Here is a 13708-nt window from a genome sequence, read left to right as displayed (position 1 = left end):
TTAAAGTGCCTGTCTGTCTTTCCCTCAGTGAGATCAGCAGTAAAAATCACACTGAGGATCACAGGAGCAGATGGAAGTTATTGAGCTTTTTCCTTGGTTTCAGTATGGGAGGTTATTAGGACAGTTCAGGCACTTCTGAGTGCATTACCCTAAGAGGGCTCTACCTGGCTTCATTTTTCTCTCCTGATCATAGCTCGTCCTCAGGTCCTCAGTTATTTTACTTTTCCTCTCTATCGCTTTCTAACAGCCAGTCTTTGATATGGCATTTAGATGAGGTATCACAGTCCTACTGACTGGACCAATGCTCTTTATTGTGTTCTTGTGTCAGGCAGCCAAAATAAAAATAAAAGTACCATCAAACCAATCCCTTGACGCTGTAACATTTTCAATACAATCTAAAATAACAGGTCCTCATCTTCTGCAGTATATGTACACAAATGAGGTTCCCAGACCAACAAAGTACATGTTTATGTTTATGTTTGAAGTCAGACAGGTCCTTAGCATGTAATTCTAACTGAAGACAAACTCACTTAATATTTTGCACTTCATGTAGCCTTGCTGACATAATTTGAAGCATCCTAGAGTCACCAAAGAGGAATAACCTGGATGCACTATGGAAAACCAGAAAAGACCCAAACTATCTGTGGTTGCCATATAAAGCATCCACATTTGAATTCTACATGCTTCTAAGACCTTTAAAAACCTAGTTCATCTTCCACTGAACTTTGCATGCATCCGAGGTCCCTTTTACTTCCTGATACTGAATACCAAGTCCTTGGTAAGCTCCAGTAGGATTTCTGAGGCAAGTTTCTCTCATCAGGTTAAGAGTGGTCCCAGATCACAAATTCTGCTCTGAAAACTCTTGCTTGCTCAGGCCCAGACATAAGCCCAAAGGAGGAGAGTTTGGCCCTGAGTAGTTACTCATGACATACAAAATTGGATTGACTTTATTGGATTGATCTGAGTTTTCTGGTGTTTTCAAACCTCAAGATCAGCTCGAATTGCACACATCCCAGCAAGAGAAGGCTGGCTATCATGAATCTTAATGCACCTTGTTCCAAACAGCTATGCAGCAATTTTCTGTTTTATGGCTCCTCATGAGTCAGTGCTGTGTGTGCAAACCTGTAACGGGAGGGACAGTTCCTTTGCAGCTGAGGTTACCGCTCTGTAACCCAGTTCCAAATCCTAGTGTGCTTCATCCTGAGGCACTTTGGGGGTGTGCACCTGATGCAGTTTCTATACTATATGGCCAGATTAGCCTCAGGTCCCTTGTCTGTTTCAATTCCTGTTGGTTTTGTGTGCAAGGAGTCTTCTCTAAAAGGCACCATTCCAACTAAAGCAAATGTCTTCAAGAGTAAAAAGCCCTTCTCTCTTATAGCAGGCCCTAAATTTAATTGTACAGTGTCGGTGCAGTATTTTCAGTGTCTGCCATGCCTCAGTCTCTGCTTTGAACATCACGAGTCCTTGGAAAGTATGACTCCCTGTTTCTGAAGTCTCTGACTGGCATTTTACTCTTTTTTGATGCTCCATAATAAAGATAATAGGACTGAATAAATGTATATGTCACAGATAAAAGTGGAATGAAAAGAATGTAACTATATTAATCCTGTAGCTGAAATATGTAAAGTCATTATTTTCTAGAAGAAAGCCACATTTTCTATATTTGCCATTAATATTGCATAATTATGTAGTGACAGACAGACGTGTGAATATGCATGGTTTGCTTTGTTAGCCTGTCAATTAAATATCACTGCTGGGATATACTTTCTTGAAGAACGTGTGTTTTTTAACTCCGTACTCCATACAATGTGTTTATAGATGCTACTAAATTACATTTGCTATGCTGGCTCTTCAATCAGAAAGAATGGAAGGAGAAAGAAAAGGAATTTGAAGATGAGAGCTGCATTCTGAGCCCGAAGATTTTATTTCTATGGGAAAGACATCTGACTGCCAGTTATTCACTGTTGCAGTCTGTGACCATACCAAAAAATGAAAATATTGTGGCAGGAGGTGTGCTGCATTTGTGTTTTAGGCATGACAGCTACTACCCCACAGCCAGTAAGCTGACTTCAGCAAAATCCTTGGCTTCTTGTCTAACCATTCACAATTATACAGCTCCTCATCTCCAGTTAGAAGGCCTCCATGCCACAGCACCAGCTCCTTGTCTTTGTCATTTACAGTACTACACATCTCTCTTGCCTCTGGACCACAAACACAGGGTTTGGACAGTTTAGCTCATTAGCCTGGTATCCTAAGAAAGTGAGATTTACAAAGTCATGTTCTGTCTCCTTCTGAGTGTACTATTTACCCTTCCTTCCCCCCATGCAGTAACTTTTGGATTCTGTTGCCATTTTCGGCTGTGTTGGGCACACTCAAGACTGCAGTCCTTGCATACACCTGTCACCTTTGCAAAAGTAGCTGGCTGATTAGAGATAGTGGGGGACACTATCCCCAAGGATCTCACCTTGGAGATAAATCTTCAGTAGGGGCCCACTGCTGAGCAGACAGTGAAGAACCCTCACAAAAGTGACAGTTTTGCTTACCCCAGCTCTTCTGGGGGACCTTCTAACTGCAATACCAAGAAAAGTTTAAACTAGAGCTGATGCCATCCCAGGTGCTGAGTTCGGTTGCACACTGTGCACAGTCACAGGAAAAGCACCCATGTTCATTGCAGGTCACACAGACTGGTGTGTCTGTTTTCACCCCATTCACTCCAAGACCACATCAGCAGTACCCCTTGCTATTATAAGTCCCAATGTAGCACTGCCAGCAAGAAACCTCCTTTTCTTAAGAGTGATGACATCTATGAATTAATTTTAAAAGCACAGAAGCAATTCAACAGCTCAACCAACTCATTACATTATCTTCCCAAGGCAGACCATCTTTTTACTTTCCTCCACTAAAATGCACATCGTCCTACCAAGAAGTGCCAAGGCCCAGGCAAGCCAGTGCCCAGAAATCAAGGCAGTACATATTGAGGCAGTAGTAAGGCAGATGGTTGCTTTTTCTTTGTTAAGATTTGCAATTTGCAAGGTTGTCATCCACATGCAGAGCACATGGAGCAGAGATTGGAGGACCATCTGACCAAATGTCTCCCTAGTTGTGTGTTTTAGTTACAGGCCAGGCTGTGGGACATGTTGAATGCATTTGTGGGCCAGCAGCAAAGGGACTTAGGGAAGCTTAGAAACAGCGCAAGGAAATAATGAGTAATGAGACTACAGACGTAGCAGTCCAAGATGCCATGCTAGGAAGACCAGAAGCTAAAGCCATGCCTATACAATGTTCGCACATCTACCAATGCGAGGACCTGAACCCTGCTGACCTTTACCAGCAACAGCTAGAAAAAGCAGCTTGGCATAAGACACTGCCATGTGAGAAAAGCCATACATTGCCTGCAGGCTGGCAACCAGAATGTTGTGAGGACAGGACCATCTGCCATCTAAACACCTGAAGCACTTGCCCAGGAGAGGATTTTGTCATCTGTCATGGCTAACAGGCAGCCCTCGGCAGCAGTACTCAGAAAACCTACCACTAATTGATTTCAGGATTCTGTAAATGCTGGAAAGAAAGGCCTCCTGGCTGTTTTCATATGGGCATTTCACAGTACTGGCCAGGGGAACAAACTGACATAATGGAAGAAAAGAGGACCAGCTGGTAGCAGGGTCAGTATGGAAGAGCTTTATACCAGTGACTTATTTTAAGACATTTATCTGTATATGCTATACTAAATTGGTCTGTTCTAGGTTCCTGCAATATAATAACCAGATCTGAATGCTCCCTTTTCAAACTCACACATAAAGCCAAAAATTTATAAGGATTTTCCAAGAATGTGACAATCTCTCTGTTCAAATAGATTTGAGACAAGGCTTTTTAAATGGGTTACAAACTAAACTTTGTTAACAACAAAACAACAGCAAAGTCCAGTATATGAGCACTCTCACCTCAGGGATAATTTACTAAATACATCTTTATTAATAATGATTGCACAAGTGAACAGAACTTTCTGCAGTGACACAACAAGATGGGATGATACTAACATAGGTCTGGTGTGCACACATAATCTAAGCATCAGAATACCTCTGTGTCTTTTTAACACCTTCTAACCTCCATCCCTAGGGAGAAAGTTTCAAGGTTAGCTAAAGTTTTAACACCAGATTAACATTTAGGTTGTCAAAAATTGGATCTCCAAATCCCCTGCTAACCTTGAAAACATCTACAAGTTCTGAATGGGATTTTCTAAAACGCTCCATATTGGTAAAACACTGGCCCAGCAAAAGTGATGAGAGCTTCACCTATATGTTTTCTGTCAGGTCGCATCTACGAGCTGCTTCTAATCATGTGGAAGGTTCACATTTAAAGGAATTAAACTAATGAAATTCTGAATTGCCTGGGAAACATGAACAAGCCAACACCAGAAGACATACCTTCCTGGTAGCCAGCCCACCCCACAACTCTCAGGAGAAATTCCGTTTCTGCACCAGCCACAAGTTTTGTTTCCCAAAAACTATGTCTGCAGCTTCCCTCCAACTGAACTGTTTAGGAAGATCACTATTGCCTTGTGGAGTAGCGTAGTCACCTTTCTCCATGTGATATGCTTCAGGTGACCTTCCACTTGTGAACAAGCAGGTACAGGAGTCGTAGTTTCTAAATGCAGAGCATGGGGAAAATACTTGCTTGTTCAGCCTTTTGGTTTATTATAGAGCAGCAGGCAAGTTGCAAATAATACTGAAAAGTCAGTAACACCTTCGTGGCTTCCTGATGGCCAAGAGGAGAGTTGAAGTGTGCATGCTATCAAGGCTAGTAGTAGGTGGGCAAAGTGGTAAACTCTGCCGCCAGGTGAAGCCACAGAGTCAAGGTTTCAAAAACCCCACCTGAAAGGTATTTGTACTTTTTCTGATGCACATGCTGTGCAATTGTTTGTTCTGACACATGCACAAAGTGATCTGTAGAGACTTTGTGATTTTTACCTGGAAATGTAGCTAAACTGAGTACTAATTAATGTTCTTACTATAATTTCATTTGTAAAGTATCATTTTAACTGACAGATCTACCTTCTAAGTATAGTCATTGCACTGGAAGTACTATTTCCTATTTTAACTAATAATATTGACTTTTATTGTATATAATCAAGCTACTAATAAAATACTTACAAGCCAATTGTCCAGCCCAATTCACTTTAGGTCTCAGCTGTTCAACAAGCCCCCTCTGATCTCCACCAAATCTCTAACTTGTAGAGTTGTATGAAGATAGAAAGTACTAGTCAATGCCCTCTCTCGTTCTTGCTGTTGCTTCCCATCCTGTAAAACAGAGGCCAAGCTCAAAGACACCACCATTCCTTGGCATTGTACTACTTGTGTGCTAACATGGGAGCATTTTCTACAAAGTGCTGTTCAGCCACATCTGTAATGCAGGGGTAAAGATGAGAACTGAACCCGTCACAGACACCACCAGAAATAACCACAGGAAGATCCGATCCAGGACTTGAGCTACAAATTTCCAGTCTTGGACGACCTGGGAAGAAGAAAGGGAAAACAAACAGAAAAAGTAATGAGCCCAGTACTTTATTGATACTGATACATATATTTCAGATTTAAAAATCTGTTTACCATTAGAAGTTTGCAGTGTGCTGTACCCTAAAACTGACAAAGATCACCTTTTCAGCACCCATAGCTATGAGTCACTCAAAACAATTCCATAGTTTTATGCACATGGTAATCAGACTTGTTTCAGGCTGTGCAAAAGCTTTTATGTAAGTACATATGTGAAAGTTTACAGACTCAAGCTTGAAGATGGCTTTATAATGAACTGGCTTTCTTTCCACAGAACTACATTTCCCTTGAAGTGGCAGAAACTGGCTCTTGCACAGCACTTTGATACAGGTGTTGCTTCCAAAACCAGTGGTCCTATTGGCTTGTGCTTGCTTAAGTGCTCTGTTGGCTCAGATATTGTGCATTCTGGAAGGACATTTTGCAGTATTAGTACTGACACAACCCTGCACACACAAAAGAGCTAATTATAAAAGCAATCAAAGGGACTTTTTATAATAAAAAATATTTCAGCTTTGAACACAAGGCTTAAGTCATGGACTTTATATGCTCAGATACTGTGTGTTTGATTTACTGTTCACCTTTCTGCTGAAGTCCTCTCAGCACAGTTCAAACAAAGCCCTGGATTTTGCTAGGAGGGTGCTGGTAGAAGTTTTTCGCTTTCCATATGCTGATAGGTGCATTATTCTGCTGTCCTGCCATCGCATGAGATGCATTGTTTATGCACACAGTCATTTGCCATTTTAATAGCCACGTGGATTGATGAGAGGAGGAGAGAGATGGTAGTTAGGGACTAATCCAAATGTTAGCGAAAATCTAGAAAACCTCCACCCAAGGCAGGGCAGCTACACTGTGGCAGCTACAGACCAGGACAGAGACCTATCAACTGCCATAGAACCTCACTGTAACTGTTGTGAAAGACAGACTTTTAGAGCATATGACAGTTCAGAGGTTTTCCAGAATCATCTCTATTCCCAGCTTAAGCAGGACAAAGTTATTCAAATAATCCCAAACCAGGAATTTCCCCAGGAGAGGTTGCTGTGGCCTCTTGCATCTGTGAAAAGCATGGACTCCCACAGCACAATACAATTCTCCTTGAAGCAATGCATTTTCTCAGAAACTATATTATTTATCAAGCAGGGGAAGCTCCTAGGACGTGTCTCAGATGAAAGCAGGAGGAAGAGGCAAAGGGAAGGCATGCAGAAAAGGTAAGAGTTTGGAACTCATTGCTGTTCAGGAAACTCATCCCTCCTTGCCCTTCTTTCACCTACCTGTCTGATGAAATGCTCCTTTTTAACATGCCTGGAAATGTATCGAATGGAGTCAGCTGCCTTTTCCAGGAAGGCAATAACGATTTTCTCTCCTTCTTTTGCTTGCTTGTGTTTCTGCTTCCCCAGCAGCTTTGATTTCAAGGTAGTTTTCTTTTCTTCAGTTTCTGAGAAGGAGTAACAATCCATATGGCCCTTCATGCAAAGTAGCTGAGGCAACTTCTGAAGGAAGAGTCTTTTAACCCAGGGAGCCATGGGATGGTAAGTTGCTGAGGAGCGGTGGTGGACGTTGATAACAAAAACAGTCACAATAATAGAAAGGGTCACAAAAATCATGATGAACAGCAGATACTCACCGATCAGAGGGATGACTTTGGAAGAAGAAGGGATTATTTCCTCAATCACTAAAAGGAAAACAGTGAGGGAGACTAGAACTGATGTCGACAATGAAAGCTTTTCTCCTTCATCTGAAGGCAGGTAAAACACCAGGACAGTTAGAAAAGACAATCCCAGGCAAGGGATTATTAAGAAAAGAGTGTAAAAGAGTGGAAGGCGTCTCAACACAAACGAGTAAGTGACAAATGGGTAAGAGTACAGCCCATCTTTCCTGTTGCCTTTTATACCTTTGGCATTTAAGATCTCCCACTCCCCATTATCAAAGAAGTCTTTTCTGTCTACATTTTCATCCACTAAAATCAAGTCCACCATATTGCCATCATACGTCCACGACCCAAATTTCATGGAGCAGTTCTGCCTGTCAAAAGGGAAGAAGGTCACATCCATCGTGCAGGAGCTCTTATAACTGGCTGGTGGCATCCAGGTCACCACTCCGTTGTACTTCACTATGACTTTGGTCATCAGGGATCCTTCAAAACGTCCATCAGCACTGAGAGTTGGACAGGAAGAAATGGTATAAAGTACATGACTATGTTTGCCCCAGCCCTACCCCCTCACAAGTGTGCTTTCTACACATCACTTGGAGCATAAGGGAAGCCAACATTCACATTGCCTAAAGAAGCATCCTTCTGACAGCACACGCAAGCTTCATGGTGGCTGGCATGCCTTACCCAAGAATCGACCTAAGCCTGGAGCAAGGAGACATGCTACTCACTTTTCAAACAAAACAATGTCAGGAAGCCACAAGGATTCAGAGGGGACACGGATGGCAGTGATCCCACCATATTCATCTGGATTCCAGGAGAGCTTGTGGTCAATCCATTCCTGTAACAAGCCAGCAGAGTCCTCTGACCACTTACACACAACAGCCTCATTCCTTCTCCCACCACCTACCTCAGAGGGACTGCATTGCACAGCACAATAGACAGAGCTTGGTGTAGGACTGCTCAGCTGCAGAGAGGATTCCAGACAATCATGGCTGGGAGACGCTAACCCCCATGAGCACTGCCTGTCCAGCCACAGGAGTGCCCTAGTGATCTGTCCTTTTGCAGGCAACCTCAAGGCAGGCATTTCTGGAGAGCACTTGACTCTCATTTTACACCACCCTGCCCAGCCCACCTGAGGGTAGTCCAGAAGGAAGGAGCTGCTTTCCCTTGGGTATGGCATCTGTTCTTCCCGCTGAGAACCAGCCCACAGCAGTTTTGTCTGGCACTGACCCCATAGAAGAGCCAGCTGGCATGGCTACTACTACCCAAGTGACAGAGAGGTGGCCTTTAATTTCTTTTCAGGGGAGACCTGACTTTTTTTCAGTGAGCAGAATACAGCACCTAATATCTGTACACTGTCCTTGCAAACCAACATATTTTTCTTTCATGAGAAAGACCTGCACACTATTGCAGGAAAAATAGTATGACACCATTGTAAAGCATTTGGTTACAATCCTGAAAAAAGCAAAAGTAGGGGGAGTCCTGTCCATTTTCATCATGTGGGAGTGCATAATATTTTTTCTCTCCTCTTTGTGTTTTTCAGATAGGGAGATTGTGGCAAAGTGTCTCTAGCAACCTGGGTATTTCCACAGAGATGCAGTGGAAAAGCAGCTGTCTGATGCCCATCCATTATTGATGGGAGTTTTTATTTGCCCACAAGAACAGCAGTGAAAGGAAGCAAGAGCTGTAGACTGTGGTCAATACCGAGAAGCGGAAGATTAATCACTTTCCATTAAACTCCTGCACTAAGAGCTCCTCAGGGATGTGGAGGCCTCAGGCTTCTCTTGGCAACTTCCTCCATGACTTAAGGGCAAACAAAAAAGTTATATTCTCTACTTCTTCTCCTACAATGGTGCTCCCCTCTTATTTCTTGGATTCCATGTGCTTTTCACAGCTATACCTACAGACATTTGTTATTGCAGTCCTTTACAGTGTGACAGCAAGCCAGAGCTGCAGTAGAGACCTAAACACAGACAGTAAGAACAAGCACCTCCCTCCTAAAGGTGAAGGGAAGGGATGGGGCCCAAGGTCATGGGCAAATGGCTGGTAGACCCCTCCTAAAATCTGTCCCAAGGCATAAGCAGAGAAAACGGTTGCCCAGGGTGGTACCATGGCAGGATTAATGACCCCACTACCTGCACCAGAAGAGATAAGAACCCACTCCCTGAACTGCAGAAATGGCTGGCATCAGCTGTCAGGCCCAGCCATCCACCCCAGGTTCCTGCTGCTAAAGGAGGGATGGGAGCTCTTCAGGTGTGGAAAAAGAGGGGTTATTCCTGCTCTTAGCCTCAGCAGCAGGGGCAGAGCACACCACTTTTATCGTGAACTTTTGTCAGTGAATGGGTTGTTTCCACCAGCCTGAACTGCTAGGTGGGGACAGACTCACATGTGTCCTGGACACCTCCTGTAATAGGCAAAAGGGAGCTTAGGCTGGAAACATATGTGTTATACATGAAGACAGTCAGGGCTGATAGCAGCAGCCAACATAGTCAGCTCATAGACTGCACTAACACAACAGAATCAAATACCCTGTGGGCCACCTAGAAATATAATCATCACTCTGGAGTTGAGTTAGAGCAGGCCCTTGGCCTAGGTTATTTGCTGCATCTGCAATATTCCTCCCTCCACCCTGCCCTGCATTGATTTCTCTCCTAGCTAAAGTGCTCTTTCATGTCTGCAAGGCAAGTGGTTGTGTATCATCTTCTTACTGGAGCAGAAAATATATTGTATGCAGACTTTGAAGATAAGCAGTTTAAAACAGGAATCTCCCTACGGGCTATACTGACATGAATGCTGGCAGCAGATGGGAAGGGCTCTTTCCTCTCTTCTCCCTTCCAAGCTGCTACAGACCCTCCAATCCTCTTCCTGTAGTTCTGCCAAGTTCCCATTTCTGGGCTGTCACTCAAGTGCTTAACACACAGCAAGTGGACCAAAAAACACTGGAGCCAGATTCTCAACACTTGCCAGCAGACTCCATAGCTTGCCCAAATCCAGATACTTTCTCATTAACTATTAAAAGCAACTTTGCACATTGTGCCTGCCTGCATGAAAATCATCAAATCCCATCACCTTGAATATCTGAATATTTGAGGTAAAAACACTAACGAACCAACCAACCAACCCAAACCAAAAATGAACAAACAAACAAAACAAAACAAAACAAAGCAATCAAGCAATCAATCAAACAAACAAACAAAAACACAACACCTCCAAAACAAACAAACAAAAAAACACAAAAAAACCCAAACAAACCAACCAACCAACAAAAAAAATAAAAACAACCACTTGGATTTAAGCTTTGCTCACCTAAGAAAAGCCAGACTCTTGCAGAGAAACGATGGCTGAACCTCAAACACCCAGGGTGAGGATGACACTTCCCTGCCCTCCCTACTTCCTAAAGAAGGATAGGGTCTGTGTCATTAGAAAGTTCCAGTTTGATTTAGTGTTTTTCACTTTTCCCTACCCAAAATTAAAAATTATTTTAATTCTGTTTAGTTTTATGGACCTTTTCCTAGCTGTTGTGCTTATGCACTCTAATAATTCCCCAAGTACTGGATTGCATGTGGAACCATTTCACACTAAGCCAACTAGAATGCATGATGCCCCAAGCAGGACACATGGGTCAGGCTACAGGTATTTAGTGCTCAGCCTGTCCTCCTGGGGCATTTGGATGCGTGAAAATCAGAGCCTGCACCTCCAGCAAAATCAGCATGTCTACAGTACAGACTCTTGGGTAAGTCCTTCTTTTAGCCACAGCATGAGGCAGAAGGACCAGAAAAAGTGGCTTCCCTGTCATCCTCCCTCACATCCAAGAGGTAATAAGTGGATGGTGGCATGTCCCTACCTCCTGCAGCATGTTTGGAGTAACCTGCAGCAGAACCTCATTTCCCATAGCAGGAGTGGTGACACAGGCTTCAGGCTATGACTCTGGGGAGGTCAATGCTGAACACAAACAGAGTGCTAAGCAGGGATGGGCTAACCCAAAATGTCCCCACATATGTTCATGCAGCAGTGGAAAGAGGATTGATAGATGTCTGTCTGCATTAGCATCTCAGGCCTAACGTCCTTGGACAGATCAGGATTTGATTTGGCTTGCTAGGGTGAGTCAGGCCTGCCTCTTCTACAGTCACTGTAACCTGGGTGAAGTTGTGACCCAGCCAGCAAGATGAAGGCTGCCCCAGGGCATTTTTTTTTTTTTTGCTGTCCTGAATGGAGCAAGCAGGCAAGACTTCCCTAAGAAGGAGACAGTCAGACCCAGGAATACTCTGTCAAAGGCTGTAAGACCAGTAAAATCTTTCTGGGGACACTTGCAGGAACAGAGAGAATGAGGAGGGTAAAGCGAGTTGATTTCACACCTGCAGACTGCAGGGCCTGGACCTGCAGGCAGGGTGGGTGCTGCAGCCTCCAAGGAAAGAAGGTGGGAATAAGGAGAAGACAGACAGGGGTCAAGGAGTTACCTTTGCAGGAAGGCTCTGCTGTCTGCCCAAGTGGCTACTCAAACAGAATAAGGAAGCCAAGATCTGGCCCTGTGCACACAAGAGACTCTGCAATTGGAGCTGAAGGTAGAAAAGAATATAACACCAGGGCTCTTTCAGGGCAGTCTCAGCAGTTGGATTCAAATCAGTGGCGAATTTACGCAGCAAAAGGGGAAATTCACGTCTTCCCTGCAGTGAGGGCAAGTCTGATCTTCTTCGTCTTCAAGGGAGTGACCAGCTTTACATATAATGTTCATACAGTCTTTAGGGTTTTCTGCTCTACCCAGAAGCACTACAGGTATCAGACTGAGAACAAATACGGAGCCACGTTTCTCCTCCGCCAGCCCAATGACCCCTGGGAACTACTTCCCATGGTAATAATTTCAAGTATGGCTTGTGTTTTATGTCCTCTGCCTAGGATCAGCTGACATATTTATAGATACTCACGTGGCTGACAGACTTAAAATAATTGTCACAAGGTCAGTAAACTGATGCAATGTAATCTAAACCAAATGCAGTGCTCTTCACGAGTGAAGAAGAAAGTTCAGTGAAGAACAGTTCAACTTTCACCTTTCCCCCATTTGTATAAATTATTGTCACTTCTAGAAGCAATTATGTTAGATCTAATTAATTTGCCACAGATTTTAATTTTGTTTGTGGAGTAACATGCTGGCCGTTTTTTCTCTTTACTTATGCTGAAGATGAAATCTGTCTGAGGCACCGTTCTTATCTTGGGCAAGAGAGACAGGACTTGCATGACCTCTAAGTCTGAGAGAGCATAGTCCCTTAGGGCATACACAGCATCTCAGGGGCTCTCACTGCAGTGTCAGGAGATGTTGCTTCCCTGAAATACAGATGACTTGAGGACAGAGCTGGCTTGCAGGCCAGGAGAAGAGGATATTCTGTTTCCTAAAGGCCCACCTGCCTGCCTTTCTGCTCCTTTATGCATTTGCTGAAGTGAGAGGAGTAAAATAAAAACTTGAGGCAAGGTAACATGGTGCTGCTTTTTTTCTGACCAGCTGGCATCACAAAAGGGGATGGATGGTGCAATGGGCTGCAGGCTGGGGTGGCCACTTGGCCCAGCAGCCACACACTGAGGGGGAGGTCTCATTTGGTCTAATTTACCTGCTTCAGCCACACGTTGGTTGTCATCAGCTGATTCTTCTCATCCTAGGATGACACAAGATAGAGATGATTGCAATACCAAAACACCCAGCAGAAACAGACCCTATGCAGGCTGAGTCCAACCCTGCGACGAACAGAGGCAATCCCTTTGGTCCTGTTTCCCCATGGACCTGGAGCTCTTCAGTCACTGCTGGGGGAAGTGAACTGACTTTCTAGGTGCTGCTTCTGCTCTCACTGGGAGCTTTCGAGACTAGAAAACTGAGGTCTGGCATTTCACAGCAGCTCATAGGAATCAGATGCCAAAGAGCAGGGAGGTATTAATAATAGCAGGTTTACAATAGCAGGGCTAAGCCAGCAACAGGGGTCAGGATACACATGGTTGTGGGCTCACAGGATGGCTCATCTCCACACACAGCTCAGCCTGGAGTGAGTTGGGGAAGATAAAAGCTGAAACATTGTCCTGAATATGTAAATAAATCACAAAACTAAAGTCTGACTTCCACAGCACAAGGGGATGCTGCCAGAGGCTGGGGGTTGCAAGAGCATGCTGTTGCATGGGTACCTCTGGGTTCTGTGCAAATTCCACTGTGCATTGCAGTGACAGAGGGGAAAGGGAAAAGGGACTTTTCATGTGCGCAAAAATATGGCATATCTGGTTTGCTCCTAGTATCTTATCTGAGTGGCCAGCTGGGTCAAAATACGAGCTGCCTTTGGCCTGGATACAGGCTTGCTTAATGTGAATGATTTACAACTATCTCTGCCCTTCCTCATCCCTGTCCTGTAGCTGTCTTGTCATTAAATTACAAATGTAGGCACCAGGGACTGTCCAGTATGGACTGTTTGATTAACACCTGATGCAATGAGGCTTTATTCCCTGAGAACAGCAAGGGGGAAAGGACCTTCAGGTTTGC

The 13708-nt window shown here is 44.0% G+C and overlaps 1 protein-coding gene across 1 annotated transcript; it reads right to left on the bottom strand.

Annotated features, from left to right (window-relative positions):
• Nucleotides 1–5376: 5376 nt before the first annotated feature.
• CHRNB3 (cholinergic receptor nicotinic beta 3 subunit) lies at nt 5377–12839 on the bottom strand (the record flags this gene model as incomplete). Its single annotated transcript, XM_080362421.1, has 4 exons — nt 12798–12839; nt 7926–8035; nt 6818–7700; nt 5377–5511 (listed from the first exon to the last, which is right to left on the bottom strand). The coding sequence occupies exons 1-4, from the start codon at nt 12822–12824 to the stop codon at nt 5377–5379; spliced, it is 1155 nt and encodes a 384-aa protein (XP_080218547.1). The 5' UTR covers nt 12825–12839.
• Between the last annotated feature and the right edge of the window lie 869 nt (nt 12840–13708).

This window comes from Nesoenas mayeri, assembly GCF_963082525.1.
Source record: "Nesoenas mayeri genome assembly, chromosome: Z".
Taxonomy (NCBI): domain Eukaryota; kingdom Metazoa; phylum Chordata; class Aves; order Columbiformes; family Columbidae; genus Nesoenas; species Nesoenas mayeri.
The sequence above is the reverse complement of the archived record's forward strand: the minus strand, read 5'-3'. Positions and strand labels throughout refer to the sequence as shown.